Below are 15,689 nucleotides of genomic sequence, written 5' to 3' on the forward strand. Positions count from 1 at the left end.
TGAACTAAAACTGGGAGCTGAATGCAACTTTAAGAGTATCTGGTATGTGAAACATTTAACCATAGTAAATAATTTTATGTTTTGACATTCCTATCACAAATTCAATTTTTAAATATTGAGTGTAGCCTTAAAAAAAAAACTTCATCACGCTAATATTCATTTATGACATAGATCAAAGTTGTGTCCCATTTCCAAATATAAATACATGTATTCTATATTTAATAATTTGGGGGAATTTCCATTAAATTCCATTTCCCATGGGAAGCATCAAAGGAAGAAAACACATCCATTATTACTCAGGACAAATATTAAGCATCAAAACAATGGAAACCGATGTTCATTCAATACAGGCACACTGAGAAGTAAAATAAATAAAACAAACTCTACAGATATGACTGCTTACTGGACAGATGTAAACAAGAGGGTAACGAAAGTGACTTTTTTGGGCATCTTTGATTGGAACATTGATCCTCTTTTAAAGAATAGTTACAGCAACAATACCATTTTAAATTCTATACATTTTCTCTTGTTGCAAACAAAACAATTTTTAAAGTAAAAGATCAAGCTGCCGTTGCAAAATTTGTTTCCTGCATTCATGCTAACCACTTCCTCTTTTGGGAAAAAAAAAAATTGTTTTCTAAATCGTTACAGTGAACAATCCCTTCAGATAACCAGGCAGACATTTGCTATAAAGCAAATTTGGGGAAAACACTAAAGATATTCACATGTTTAATAAAGATGTCAACCTCGTAGTTACAGAGAGGGAAGAGAAAAAAATTTAATAGTACAATTCCTTATACGTACAACGACTAAAGTAGTCATCTTGCTAGAGAATGTTTCCCCAAATGGTAAAAAAATTTAACACTCTGCTCCTCAGCTGGCTTCAGTTAGAACAACTTTGCCCTGTTGGTGCTTCACAGAGCCAGCATCCCTGATTCCAACTGAGGGCAACCTCCCAAACTAGTAAATTTAATTTGCTTTATTAAGATAAGTATCAAACTGATAATCAAAGTAAACTCCTTCATTCTTGCTTAATACTGACATAGATTCTTTACTAAAACTGTATTTTTCCCTTTAAGGGATTCTATTTTGTAATATCGGAGAAGGCAATGGCACCCCACTCCAGTACTCTTGCCTGGAAAATCCCATGGACCGAGGAGCCTGGTGGGCTGCAGTCCATGGGGTCGCTAAGAGTCGGACACGACTGAGCGACTTCACTTTCACTTTTCACTTTCATGCATTGGAGAAGGAAACGGCAACCCACTCCAGTGTTCTTGCCTGGAGAATCCCAGGGATGGGGGAGCCTGGTGGGCTGCAGTCCATGGGGTCGCTAAGAGTCAGACACGACTGAGCGACTTCACTTTCACTTTTCACTCTCATGCATTGGAGAAGGAAACGGCAACCCACTCCAGTGACACATAAAAACAGTACCTGTATATTTTATTATAATTAGAAACGTGAAGTTTTATCACCTACTTCTTAGAATTCTACCTTAATTCATAGATGACTGAGTGTCTTATTCTATAATACTTTATGATAGGGGCATCGATGAAGAATTTAAAAGCTAATAATGTTCAAAGTCAAAATATTTTTAGAAGCTGTAATATCACACAAAAATGGAATGCAAGCTCCCTAAGAAATGGAGACATTGTTCTAAAGGCTCATAGTCAGCCTTTTAATCTAATATAACTTTAAAAACATTTTCTTAAATCAGGTGATACAGGAAAACTCACGATTAGGCCAAATAAGGCAACTTCTCACATGGTCTAGAGAATTCTTCTGGTTAGTCAACACTCAGAATTGCAATGAATTTGAATTAAGAAGCCAAGTTAACCATTAGACGGCAAACAACTGCCTAGAAAATGAAGACGTTGGCAGTCAAAGAATCAGACAAGTTAAACAACACTAAACCTACATAGGAAAAGGAGAAATGGATGCCGGAGTTTAAAAATCAAACCTCGAACTCACTAACCATTTCTGCAGCTACTTGTAACCAAACGAACAGCAGTTTCTGTTAAACAATATCCTATTTTGCATTTAGAAATTATGTAAGAGCCAACAGTCACAAGGCGAGGGCGAGTTGGAGAAAGGGAATTATTCATTGCCTGACATGGATGAACTCAGTTTAATGCATGCATTTAGAAAACACTGTGCTCTCTGTTGGGAAATATTAGTGCACATTCCATTCATTTTGATAACCTTTTCCTTTTCATCCCAGCGCCACACTAGCCGGCTGCAGCATTATCAGGAAGCAGAGATGAGGCACCGCTTCTCTTCCACGTCTGTCTAGTGTGTTATTATTCCAACGCACAGGGACAGATAAAACCCGACTTTAATGTGTTTGTCACCAGAATGGCATTCAAGAAGTACTTAGGGAACACGTGGGAAAACTCACCATACAGTCCCTGAGTGTTAGGAAGAGAGTGAAAGGCGAATTCCTTAAAGTCAAGGAGGCAGTGATTCCATGATGGTATCTGTGTCAACCCCGCACCTGGCCAGGATGTAGGCCATAGATAATGGCTGAGGGGATGAATCGATGGATGGGAACAGTTCACAGCTCAGGAATTTTGTCAACAAAGGGAGATGCTACTAACGCAACGATATAAAGCAATCATCCTCCAATTAAAAAATAAATTTAAAAAATGTTAACCCTCCCCCCCTAAAAAAACACAACACAAATGAACTTATCTGTGAACAGAAACAGACTCACGGACTTAGAAAACAGACTTGCGGTTGCCAAAACGGAGGGAGAGTGAGGGAGGGATGGACCGGGAGGTTGGGCTTGGCAGATGCAAACTATTATATAGAGAATGGCTGAACGACAAGGCCCTACTGTGTGCACGGGGAGAATTACTCAGTATCCTGCGACAAAGCAGATGAAAAAGAATGCACATATATGTACAACTGAATCCTTTTGCTGTACCGTAAAAGTTAACACGTTATTCAGTTCAGTTCAGTTCAGTTCAGTTCAGCCGCTCAGTCGTGTCCGACTCTTTGCGACCCCATGGACCGCAGCACGCCAGGCCTCCCTGTCCATCACCAACTCTGGGAGTTTACTCAAACTCACGTCCATCGAGTCGGTGACGCCATGCAACCATCTCATCTTCTGTCGTCTCCTTCTCCTCCCGCCCTCAGTCTTTCCCAACGTGTTATTAACCAACTATATATCCATAAAACAAATTTAAACACGTTTTTTAAAAATGAGAATAAGACCATGAAATGCTGATTCTATTAGAATTCCCTTAAATTAAAAAAAAAAAAAAAAGTATGGAGCAACTCATTTGGGGGCCTATATTTACATAGAAAAAGACAAATTTGGAATTTAGTTCTATACCAAATTTAGAACTATACCAAATGGAAGGAAACTGCAAGAAAGACATTACTAGAAACAATTTTTATGAAAATAAATTAATGGCTACTTAGAATTCTTATTCTTCACGAGTAATCTCCAAACTGTATAAAACTTGAAATACTGACTCCATTAAAAGTAGTCTTGGGATTTCCCTGGTGGTCCGGTGGCTAAGGCTCCCTGCTCCCAACACAGGGGCTCTGGGTTCCATCCTTGGTCAGAGAACTGGATCCTGCATGCCGCAACTAAGAGTTTGCACGCTGCAACTGAAAGATCAAAGACCCCACTCGCTGCAACTAAGATCCAGAATGGTCAAACAAATAAATATTTAAAAAAACGTCTCCTGCCCACTTCTTTATACACTGTACTCTACCACCATCCCCCCCCCAAAATCGAGAATACATGAAGAGCTTAATTGCTCACGGTGGCCATGAACAATAGTTCTTTGGCACCATGTCCACTCTGATGGCAATGGTACTGAGCTTCTGAGAGAAGGGGCCATGGAGAGCTGGGCTCTCTGTACTTCTAAGCCTAACCCTTAAAAATGTGTGACTTGGAAATGTTAATATTCCAGTTGTCTAGGCTTTTCCCATCACACAATATTTCAATAGTAGTGATGAAAATTTTAAAAGATCAATCACATAGTAATTAAAAGTGTAGCAAAAAGCTTGATTGGGGTAAGTAAAGATAACTGTATAATTATATACATACATACATATGTATATGGCTATGCAGGTGGCTCAGTGGTAAAGAATCTACCTGCCAAGCAGGAGTCACAGGTTCTATCCCTGGGTCTCCTGGAGAAGGAAATCGCAACCCACTCCAGTATTCTTGCCTGGACAATCCCATGGACAGAGGAGCTTGATGGGCTACCAATCCGTGGGGTCGCAAAGAGTCGGACACAGTTCAGCGACTAAACCACCACCACTACCATACGCCAGAAAGAAGAAAGTCTGTTTTTAAAATGAGTTAAAGATTTGGGCATTTTACAAAAAAGGTTATTATAACTAGCAGATAATAGCATACGAAAAGATGCTCAACATCATTTTTTATCAAAGAAATGTAAAGGTAAATTAAAAACACTACCAGAATCCACTCCATACTCATTAAAAAGGCCGAAATAGAAGGACTGAGAACCAACCCTCGGTGAGGGTGAGGAGCCGCTGCTGAAGGTGTGTCCACTGGTAAAGCCACCTTGTCAAGGTCTGACAGCGCACTGCGCCAGATACGCACCTGTGACTCAGCGTTCCGCCTCGGGCACACCACTAAGGAGGAGGAGAGCCCGTGTCTGCCAACTGAGGTGTATACACATGTTCGTACGAGCTTTGTTCTTCATTTGGCCTCAGTATGGAAACAGTCCAAACATCTGCCAACCTGAGAACGGATAAACTGTACGTCCGCACGACGGATGCCACACAGCAACACACATCTCCCTTACTTGCAACGAGAGTATGAATCTCACAGACACCATATTGAGTTAGAGAAGCTAGACAGGAGAATACGGATGGTATAACTTGTATGAACTATAGAAACAGGCTAAACAAATATATGTCCCATGTCAGGATAATAGTTATTATTATTATAATAATAACTTTGAGGTGGGGATAGGGTCCCAGGGGGACTGCTGAGGTCTTAGGAACGTCCCTTATTTGGGGTCCTAGCACACAATTTCATTTATATGCAAAAACTCTTTGAGCTGTCCACATAAGACGTGGCCACGCTATGGTATGTAAATCACACCTCGATAAACACCCATTTGAAAGGTCTCGGGACCTCCCTGGTGGTCCAGTGGTTAAGACTCGTAACACAGGGGACCTGGATCGGCTTCCACAAGCCAGGGAACAGCTGAGTGTGCACACTGTAATTACTGAGCCCTGCACTCTGAGCCCACCGCCACCACTAGGGGGTCCGTGCACCTCAAGCAAAGACCCTGCGTGCCCCAACTAAAACCTGGAACAGCCAAGTAAACAAATAAAATATATTTTAAAAAAGGCCTAGAAGGACACATATCATGTGGCGAAAGTGACCACCCCTGAGGAGGGTCTGGGAAGGGGAGGGCTGGACAGCAGAGAATACTTCACCTTATTCTCAGTGCTTTAATTGCCTTTTTTTACATGAGACTCCTGTAGCTGAGTAAGACGTAACATGGTTTAATTGTTCCGTGTTCACTTGCAGTCCTTTGACCTCTCAATATTACAAGACAGAGAGTAAGGATTATCTTTTCCATCTCGTTAAAAGGGAGGGGAAAAGGCTGGTTTCCCTTACCTTTAACCTGAACATGTAGGTCACAAGCCACAAGATGACCTATTCCACCCTATACTGGTTCTCTGACAAACCCCGCTTCACCCATTTCAAGTCACTACAGCTCACTCCAAGTCTTCAAATTCAAAACTTTCCGACAGCGGCCTCTTGGCAAGGGAAAAGAAACCGCCTGGCTCCTTGCATTTTCATCACCAATAAAAACCATTCCATTGAACTGACTTTCTTTCCCCATCATTCTTCTAAGGGACATGGCAGGATCATGACACCCAGATATTTCCACGGGCCCACAGACAAGACTGCCAGTGGATTTGGGGTTTTTTTTTTGTCTCTCTATTTATACATATAAATTTACATTTAGTTAAACTGGGCACCTCAAAGCTAACACATGCCCGCTTGTAAGCAAAGGACGAAAGACATACTCAAGGTGAACCCAAAGCCAAAGTGTGGGCTGGGGTAGATCTGGGCAGTCTCTCTGCGGAACATTAACCCCCCAAAGGGAAAGAAGATCAGCTCCCATCCAGATCCCATGCAGCACAGAAGAAGCATCATGCAGACACAGTCCCCACAGACGGTGTCATCAAACACAAGCGCGATTTAGGAAAGTCCGTCCTACGCGCAGTGGGAGCAGCGACAGTATCTTTGTAAACACAGGCTTATCATTCCAAGGGCTGTGGAGCTGACTGCCGGAAAAAGCAGGGGGAGTCACCTCAAAGACAACTGGGTAATTGAATCATTTGCAGAAACTGGAGGAAAAGACATTTATAATAGATCCGAAGACTCTCAGAAGTCAAGATGGGAAATTACATTAAGTGCCCCTAAGAACTGAAACACTGCTTCCTTTCAGCTTGATCCTGACAAGAGGCTTCACTGGCGACAGATAATGCAAAAACTAATACAACAATCAAATCATGGCTTTGCTTTGGGGAAATTACAGCGCTTCAAGTCACATTCATAAACAGAATAATTTAAGAATTCCGATGTTTATTTATTTTTTTAAGTGTGAAGTGCCCTAGTTTGTGTCAGGAGAAGCACAGTTATCGTTGTTATTATTGTTTTTTAAATATTTATTTATTTTTATTCATTTGGCTGTCCCAGGTCTTAGTTGCGGCACATGGGATCTAGTTCCCTGACCAGGAATCAAACCCAGGCTCTTTGCATTGGGAGCACAGCCTTAGCCACTGGACTACCAGGCAAGTCCCAGAATTTCAACATTAGACAGTGCACGTCCTTAGGGAGGAGGTAAACAGGAGAAGGGGACGACAGAGGATGAGATGGTTGGATGGCATCACCGACTCAAGCTTGGGTAAACTCCGGGAGTTTCTGATGGACAGGGAGGCCTGGCGTGCTGCGGTCCATGGGGTCGCAAAGAGTCGGACACGACTGAGCGACTGAACTGAACAGAACTGCAATAGGACTTCCGTAAACATAACTAAATGACACTGTCAGTATAAGAAATAACAATGCATCCTTGGAAATATTAAAATAGTTGAGAAGAGCGATTCAGTTTGGTAGTACCTTTCAAAAGCGCTAAAGCTGCAACCGGACCTAGAAATTGTGCTTTTGATACATTAACTCTCTTGGACCCGACCCAAGGGAGGAAAACTAAAGAATCACCCTGGAAAATTTTTCAATCACAAAGGCCCAGAACTCACCCAGCAGGTGTAGATTCCCTAACCTTAAGTGGGAAACTCAGACTGAGGTGGTCCCGGCCTGGCCGTGAGCCGGGAGAGCTTCCCGGAGAACCCACTTTAAATGTGGGCCAGAGTGGAAATTCCAAGGAACATACATTTATAATCACACACACTGTCTTCTCAATCTCACAGGTTTTCTCCTGTGACTTCTACCTTCTTATGTGACTGAAATATAAGGCAGTGGTGATGTTGGTATAGGAGGCTTGCCAGTCTCTATGCAATTTTTCATACTCAATATTTGGAAGCAATCATGGGTAAGCCTTTACAATGTCATGAGATCTTAACTAACACAAAGGTGAAGTTCACCTGACACTAATATAATATTGTAAGTCAATTATACTTCAATTTAAAAAAAAAGGAAGAAAAAGGCTAAAGATTGCAAGTAGTGGCTGGCTCAGCGGCTTCAAGAAGTACTACAATGTGCATTCTGTGAGCTCTCTAGAAAAGCTGGGACTATGAATGCAAAATCTGGAATGATATTTCCACCTGTGTAAAAACAACAGGTAAGCGTAGGAAACTACATGTGGGATCAGATTTTTCATTTTGCGGAAAGTGAATGCTTTCAAGGACAAAAAAGGAATTAGATCAGTAGTTAGAAACTCTCCCACTATAAAGTATTACAAAACATTTAAGGAACATTTCTAAATAATAATTTAGAAAATAAAAAGGAACATTCCAAAACTAACATAGAAAACTAGAACAGCCAAGAAAGAAAAACCACAGGTTTCTATTTCAATGAACCAGAAAAACATTCTACTTCTGCTTTATTGACTATGGCAAAGCCTTTGTGTGGATCACCATAAACTGTGGAAAATTCTTAAAGAGATGAGAATACCAAGACCACCTGACCTGCCTCCTGAGAAATCGGTATGCAGGTCAAGAAGCAACAGTTAGAACTGGACATGGAACAACAGACTGGTTCCAAATTAGGAAAGGAGTACGTCAAGGCTGTATACTGTCACCCTGCTTATTTAACTTATATGCAGAGTACATCATGAGAAATGCTGGGCTGGAAGAAGCACAAGCTGGAATCAAGATTCCTGGGAGAAATATCAATAACCTCAGATATGCAGATGGCACCATACTTATGGCAGAAAGTGAAGAAGAACTAAAGAGCCTCTTGATGAAAGTGAAAGAGAAGAATGAAAAAGTTGGCTTAAAGTTCAATATTTAGAAAACTAAGATCATGGCATCTGGTCCCATCACTTCATGGCAAATAGATGTGGAAACAATGGAAACAATGACAGACTTTATTTTTGGGGGCTCCAAAATCATTGCAGATGGTGACTGCAGCCATGAAATTAAAAGACACTTGTTCCTTGGAAGAAAAGTTATGACCAACCTAGATAGCATATTAAAAAGCAGAGACATTCCTTTGCCAACAAAGGTCTGTCTAGTCAAGGCTATGGTTTTTCCAGTGGTCATGTATGGATGTGAGAGCTGGACTGTGAAGAAAGCTGAGCGCTGAAGAATTGATGCCTTTGAACTGTGGTGTTGGAGAAGACTCTTGAAAGTCCCTTGGACAGCAAGGAGATCCAACCAGTCCATGCTAAAGGAAATCAGTCCTAAATATTCATTGGAAGGACTGATGCTGAAGCTGAAACTCCACCTGATGTGAAGAGCTGACTCATTGGAAAAGACCCTGATGCTGGGAAAGATTGAAGGTAGGAGGAGAAGGGGATAACAGAGGATGAGATGGTTGGATGACATCACCAACTCAATGGACATGAGTTTGAGTAAGCTCTGGGAATTGTTGATGGACAGGGAAACTTGGTGTGCTGCAGTCCATGGGGTCACAAAGAGTCGGACACGACTGAGCGACTGAACTGAACTGATTTCAGTGAACATCGATGCAAGATCTCAAGTAAAATGTTAATAATGTAAATTCAGCTCTGTATTTAAAAAAAATATACATCAAAATCTAGTTACACTAGTCCCAGGAATGCTAATTTGGTTCAATATAAGAAAACTTAATAATGTAATCTGTCCATTAATGGATTAAAGGAAACAGAAAAGGTATTTGATGATATTCAATATCAAGTTGAGTTTTTACAAAAACAACCTCTTGGCAAAATAGGAAAAGAAGGGAATCCCTTATAATAAGCCTGATAAAGGCTTATTATAATCATGTTTAATGGGGAAACATTTGAAGCACTCTCTTTATCTAGAACGAGATAAGGAAGTCCACAATAACTGCTTCTGCCAGGATAAAAGAGGTCATAACCAGAAGAGCAAGATAAGAAAAATAAATAAAAGGCATAAAGACTGAATAAGACTGTCATTATCTGCTGTTACGACTGTCTCTAAGGAAAACCCCAAAATAGAAATAAAAAGAGTTTATTAGCAAGGCATCTGGCTCTAAATGAATATACAAAAGTTTTATGTTCATTTAACCTCCAGTTGTTTTTTTTAAATAAACTTTGGGTCAATCTATTTTAATTGAGTAACATATTAAATACTTTGGGGCATTAACATTTCATGAGAACTTATGGTAATTTATGGTGCATTTTGGGGCTTCTCAGGTTGGAGAAGACGATGGCACCCCACTCCAGTACTCTTGCCTGGAGAATCCCATGGACGGAGGAGCCTGGTAGGCTACAGTCCATGGGGTCTGCTAATGTAGGAGACTCAGGTTCAAACCTTGGGTAGGAAAGATCCCTTGGAGGAGGAAATGGCAACCCACTCCAGGATTCCTGCCTAGAGAATTCCATGAGCAGATGAGCCCAGTGGGTAGCAGTCCATGGGGTTGCAAAGAGTCAGACATGACTGAGTGACTGTTACATTACTATGAGCATGGTAATTTTACCAGCAAATGAATGTATCTTTTGGTAAACTAAATATCCCCACTCAAGATCAAATACAGATATTAAGAATGTGTTTTCTAATATACTAGGTAATTTTAGAGGAAGCCATACTAATCTATGCCTAGGCTTTAAGCAAGGAATTTGGCAGAATTGGGCGAATAACTAAATACCTAATTTACAATATTTTCCAAGCAAATTCATCTCCAAATTATCTGGCAAAAAGTGAAAGAAATCTACAAAAACGCAGTGCTTTTCCCCACGTAAAAGCATGAAGCTATGAATGCCAAATCAGCCCTGGGCAGTCAGGAATGAATACGGTTCTTTAACAGCCTAATTTTGTTTACAGTCATATTGATGACTTTTATAAAAAGAAAATTTAGCTTCTAGGGAAAAAACACACAGGGAACCACAAGAAGACACAGTACAAGCTTTATAATTATATTCCTAATTGCCAACCACACAAGTCCATTTTGGGAAAAGCTTTGGAGAGGACCTCCCAATGCAAGCCTTGGGCTACAACCTGTTAGCAACCTGAATGAGTCCATCAGAACTCTGGCCACTAGCGTGAGTCTCTTTATCTTTTTATCAGAAGCAGTGCCAGCAGCCAAGCTCTTTCAGATGGCGCTGGGCGGTCTGCTCCAGCTTTTAAGAGGTCGATTTTTTTTCTTTGAAAAGCCATTAAGAGAGAACCACAGTCTGCGGAAACCACCCCGTAAGATATGTTCATGGTTTAAGTCTCCACGTTAATCGTCCTGGTGACTAAAGAAATCAACACGCTGCTTAAATCAGAACACTGAAGATTCCCCCACATTTTAGATTCCCCCACCAGCCTCCTCCTAACACCCCACACCCCAAGTTGACACGAAACGAAAATAATCCCAAGTTGAGTGGCCTTTTGTGGTTGCATCAGAAAGAAGAACTTGGGGACCAGCAGTCTGGGAGGATACGTGACAAGCATTAAAAGGGGAAATGAAAAAAAAAAAAAAAGACTCTCGCTTTCACCTTACCTTTTCAACATCTGCTTTCGTAACATTTATGTCAGCATCCATTTTCTCAAAGTACTGCTGGGCTCGGTCAGCCTCTTTGCAATCCCGCTCAAAACGTCTTTTACTCTAAGAGCAGAGGAAGATGGTGACAGGGAAAGTGATTGTTAATGAAACCATGAGATTCCTATATGAAGATGTAATTTTATCATAATTTTATCGGCATTCCCTCATGCCCCCTCCCCAAAAGCATTCTTTTCCGAACTGATTTGTTCCATGCCATCATTTCAGGAATTTATTTTAAAATCTGCCTTTATTTCCATCCAAACTGTCTAATCTTTGTTCTTCCCTATGATTTTTAGAAAAAAGACTCCACTTGGGTTCTTTGGGGCTCAACATTTTACTTCCAGTAATAATCTCTAGAAATCAATTAAATCCAAATTGTAAAATTCCCTAAAGACGTTAGGGTCTCTATTTTGTACTTCCTGTTGATTCAAACTTAAGTTAAATTCAGATCAGAAACACCTATAAAGACATTTCTTGAGCGGTTGGTTTTTCACTTACTGATTCTAGTTGCTTCCAGCACATCTCTATGTGTTGCTGTGCCTTCCGTCCATCGTGAAAGTGCTGGGGGGTGGGGGGAGGAGCAGAGACACACCCATGATTAGTACCCCATCTTGCTCTTATTAAGACTTGAAAAAAAATTCACCCACTCCAAGGACATTTAAATATTAATATCTAGCCCATGCATTCCGAAGAAATGTAAGACTTAAAAAATAAATGAGAAATGAAAACAGTAATAAGTCAATAGTCACAGAGTTCCATCTGACTTTAGCTATAAGACTACTGAATGCTAAGAGTTATTTATGCTACTTGTAAAAATGACAGGAATGCTTTATAAAGATGGCAATCAGATCTTTATTTTTAATCGCTTTGAGATGTAATTCGTATATCATACGATTCACCCACTGAAACTGTTCAATTCAATGGGTTTTAGTCTAGTCACAAAATAAATAACTCTCATCACAATCAATTTTAGAACATTTAAAAAAATTTTCTGGCCGTACCCCTGTCACCCCACCCTCCCGAGGCACGTGCGATCATAGTTCCTCAACCAGAGATCGAATCCTCACCCCCTGCATTAGAAGGCAGAGTCCTAACCACTGGATTGCTGGGGAAGCCCCTTGAACATTTGTATCACCTCAGAAGAAATGCTGCACCTCTTAGCTGTCACCTCCCATCTTCCCCAGCCCTAGGCAAATACCGCACCACTTCCGGTCTGTATAGACTTGCTTATTCTGGATATTTCATATGAAAGGAATTGTACAATATGAAGTCCTTTGTGACTGACATCATGCTTTCAGCATATCATAATGTTCACTTAGTCTAATGTTTCCAATGATCACACATATCAGTACTTTATTCCTTTTATTGCCACATGGTAATTTTTTGGGTGACCGATCCCCAGTTTGGGGCTATTATGAATAATGCTTCTGCAAATACTTGTCTAAGTTTTGGGTAGATGTTTCCATAACTTAGATTTTCTTAAACTTCGATTCACCTTCCTGCCATCTGCAAAGGCCCTGTGGCAGGTATATGCTTGGTGTTGACCACCAGGGACGTCAGAGAGGCAGATCAAAGTGAGTCTCAAGAATGTGAGGAGATGGGGTCAGAGAAGAAAGGTGCAGCCTATGCAGAGTCTGTAGGCTTTTTGTCTGCATGAGCTGGGAAGTCAGGGATGTCATGCAAGAATGTTCCAGGTGGGAGTCCAGGAGGGAGTTCCAGGTGGGAGTCCCTCTCCAACCCTAGAAATGATGGACACTTGCACCCTGGGGCGGCAGTGTATGTGGTGACAGAGGCTCAGACTCTCGGTGTCCTTTGATCGGGAAAATCACCAATAAGTCAGATCAGATGTGGGCTGTGAGATATGGAGAGGTCAGAGTGATTCCAAGGATGTTCTGACCTGCATGGACCACGTGCACGAAAGCCCTTGCCCGCTGTTAGACTTGACAGGTTCTGGCAGATCAGAGAGTGGGAATTTCCATCTGCACCGTCGCTAGGATGCAAAGGGGTGACCAAGTCCTTTGACCAAAGGCCACAGCTCTGGCCGGGCAGTGCCCCCACAGCTCATCTCTGAAGTTCCTACAAGGCTCCCCTGCTCTTTGAGACCTAGGGCCACGGCAGCTCCCTACTGTGATCAGCCCGGGGTGTGGGGAGTACCAGTCCATCCCTTTGCTCTTCCTGAATCCTCTCCACAAGTGCTAAATGCTCCTTTTAATAAATGACCTTCCTTCAGTGACCCGGCGTGAATGTGCTGTCTGTCTTCTGGCGGAGGAGGTAAGCATGGCTGGGAGTGGGGTGTAGTGGAGGGAAGCAAAAGGGTGGCGGGCATGGAGAGGTCCCCTCGGTACTCAGAGCCTTTTCTCTCACCTCATCAGAACCTATGGCTTAGCCGAGACACACAAGGTAACTGACCCCGGGAGGCCAGAGAGGAGGAGACAAAAATCAGACTCTTTTTTTTTTTTTCTTAAAGAACAGTGTTCCTTTATAAGGGAATGTTTTCTTGTCTCTCTTCAGAGGTCACGTTTCACCATTTTAAGTGCCTCTTGACAGCAAGGTTTACCCATCTAGCAATTTTTTTGGTCTGGAGGAGCCCCGTGGGGCTTCGTATTTCGAGTCTCATAATAGACAGAGGGATACGACAGAAAAGAGGTGGATACGACCAAAAAGAGATGGAGTCGAAGGTAGGCATAAACAAGTAAGAAAGGATGGACTTTGGGGAGGCGTAAGATGAGCCGAGAGCAGAGTTGAGCTTTGAGGGGAAGTACAGAACGGGAGCAGGTTTTCTGAAAGCCACAGACATCACTTTAAAGAAGGTGAAGGGGGGTGGGGAGGATCTGGGGAGACAGAGGAGTGAGGGGTTCGGGAGGGGGACAAAGGCTCAGCTGTGCCCCTCGGCCCCGAGAGTCCCTCATCCCCAAACTATCCAGAGGACCAGCCCCATTTCCTATGCAGGTCCCTGGTGTCCTATAGTTGGCTGAAAAGCTATCCCCATTTCTCCCCAATCTTACTTTGAGATTCAAAGACAGACACAAAAAGAAAACCTCGGCACCCAATTCAGAGCTGGGCTCTAAGCTTCTACTCTAACAGCAGCTCTGAAATGAACGGTTTCACAAAACGAAAGCTCCCCCACAGCCAGCGCCGTCCTGACCGAGAGGAAACGCAGCCCAAGAACGTGCAAAAGCCACGGACCCTGCACAGGAAAGGGGGATCGGGCTTTACCAGCAGAGGGACCGGCTCTGAAGACCACAGTCTTCCAAAAAAGGCCATGTTTGGGATGCACAAGTGGATAATTTGATCAAAAACCTACTAGATAGTAAATTCTCTTGCTTCTTCATTTCCAGGTTGAATAATAAATATGCATTTATTTTTCAAGCACAGTGTGGACCTCAACTTTATTGGTTAGCTTTTTCCCAGGAAGGGCTCCTGTCATAACATTCTCCCCCACCATCCCCGCCCCCCGCCCCCGCAACACCAAAACAATTATTCAAGAAGTACACTTGTGCTTGCATTTCCTGTGGCTTAAGAGAAAAAAAAAAAAAAAAAACTGTCACCGATTTTCTTTCTAGTCTTTCTTGCCTAGTATGTGTTCTCCAAGATGGATTTGCCTGCAAGACACAAAAACCCTGGGCTGGCTGATCCCTTAGGAAACCAATGGACGGAACAAAAGCCCTTCTGATGGTTTCGAGCATCCCATGACCTAAATAGCAGCGGCCCTTTGTAGCCAGCTAGATCTTCCCTCCTTTAATGGCTTTATTTCAACAGTTGCAAAGTTAAACAAACCAACCAGCTTGCCAGATGTGTTTCTTGTTTATTAACAAACAATGGTCAAACATTTCTTCGCTGGGCAGTGAGCAAGTGTGGATCTAAAAAGTGTGCCTCCAAGCTCTAAATAAAGACGAATTGTTCTCGAGAAAAAAGATAATAGGCACTTCTTTTGGAGCCACGGAGTGAAGTCATCACAGCTCTTTGCTCCTATCAGAGGAGAGACAGGAAATGCCATCTCTAGAGACCCAGGAAAAGAAAAAAAACGCTCTTTGCTTTCTCCTGTAATAAGATGCTTTAGTCTCTCTTCAAACATGATAATAGACCTTTTTAAATGCCTGATGCTATCTGGGTGGCAGCGAAGCTTACTTTCAACTTTTGGTTGAACCTTAAAAATATACAGGTAAAATCTATACAAATCAAATGAGCCTTCAAAAATTTTTCAGAAATTTCCCAGGGACCAGGAGGAGCTGAGATTTAAAAAAAAAAAAAAAAAAAAGAAAAAAATCACAAGAAACCTAAAATAGGCAGGCATTAACTCAAAGCAAAATGACAAAGACAAAGCTTCGAAGCAGATTTAACTGTGCTGCAAGAAATCATCCTTAGGCTGAATAGATAAATGGTGAGATTATTTGTTACTCACACACTGCAATTAGGTACAACAGCTACTCATTTTGCTATATATATAACATAGATCAACAATTTTTAAAACTACATTAAAAAAGCAAAATACGGCATTGATGTGAAAAGAGCCACTTCTTTTAAAAAAAAAAAA

At 41.7% G+C, this 15,689-nt stretch overlaps 1 protein-coding gene across 13 annotated transcripts in view; it reads right to left on the minus strand.

Annotated features, from left to right (window-relative positions):
- Positions 1-15,689, minus strand: part of FNBP1 (formin binding protein 1) — a 135,434-nt gene that overhangs the window by 47,158 nt on the left and 72,587 nt on the right. For all 13 annotated transcript variants that reach the window (XM_024998980.2, XM_024998970.2, XM_024998966.2 and 10 more), the window contains exons 5-6: positions 11,654-11,716; positions 11,114-11,218 (exon numbers count right to left, since the gene is read on the minus strand). In XM_024998980.2, coding sequence (XP_024854748.1) covers positions 11,114-11,218; positions 11,654-11,716 — 168 coding nt within the window. The remainder of the gene's footprint in view (positions 1-11,113; positions 11,219-11,653; positions 11,717-15,689) is intronic.

Source organism: Bos taurus, chromosome 11 (genome assembly GCF_002263795.3).
Source record: "Bos taurus isolate L1 Dominette 01449 registration number 42190680 breed Hereford chromosome 11, ARS-UCD2.0, whole genome shotgun sequence".
Classification (NCBI taxonomy): Eukaryota; Metazoa; Chordata; class Mammalia; order Artiodactyla; family Bovidae; genus Bos; species Bos taurus.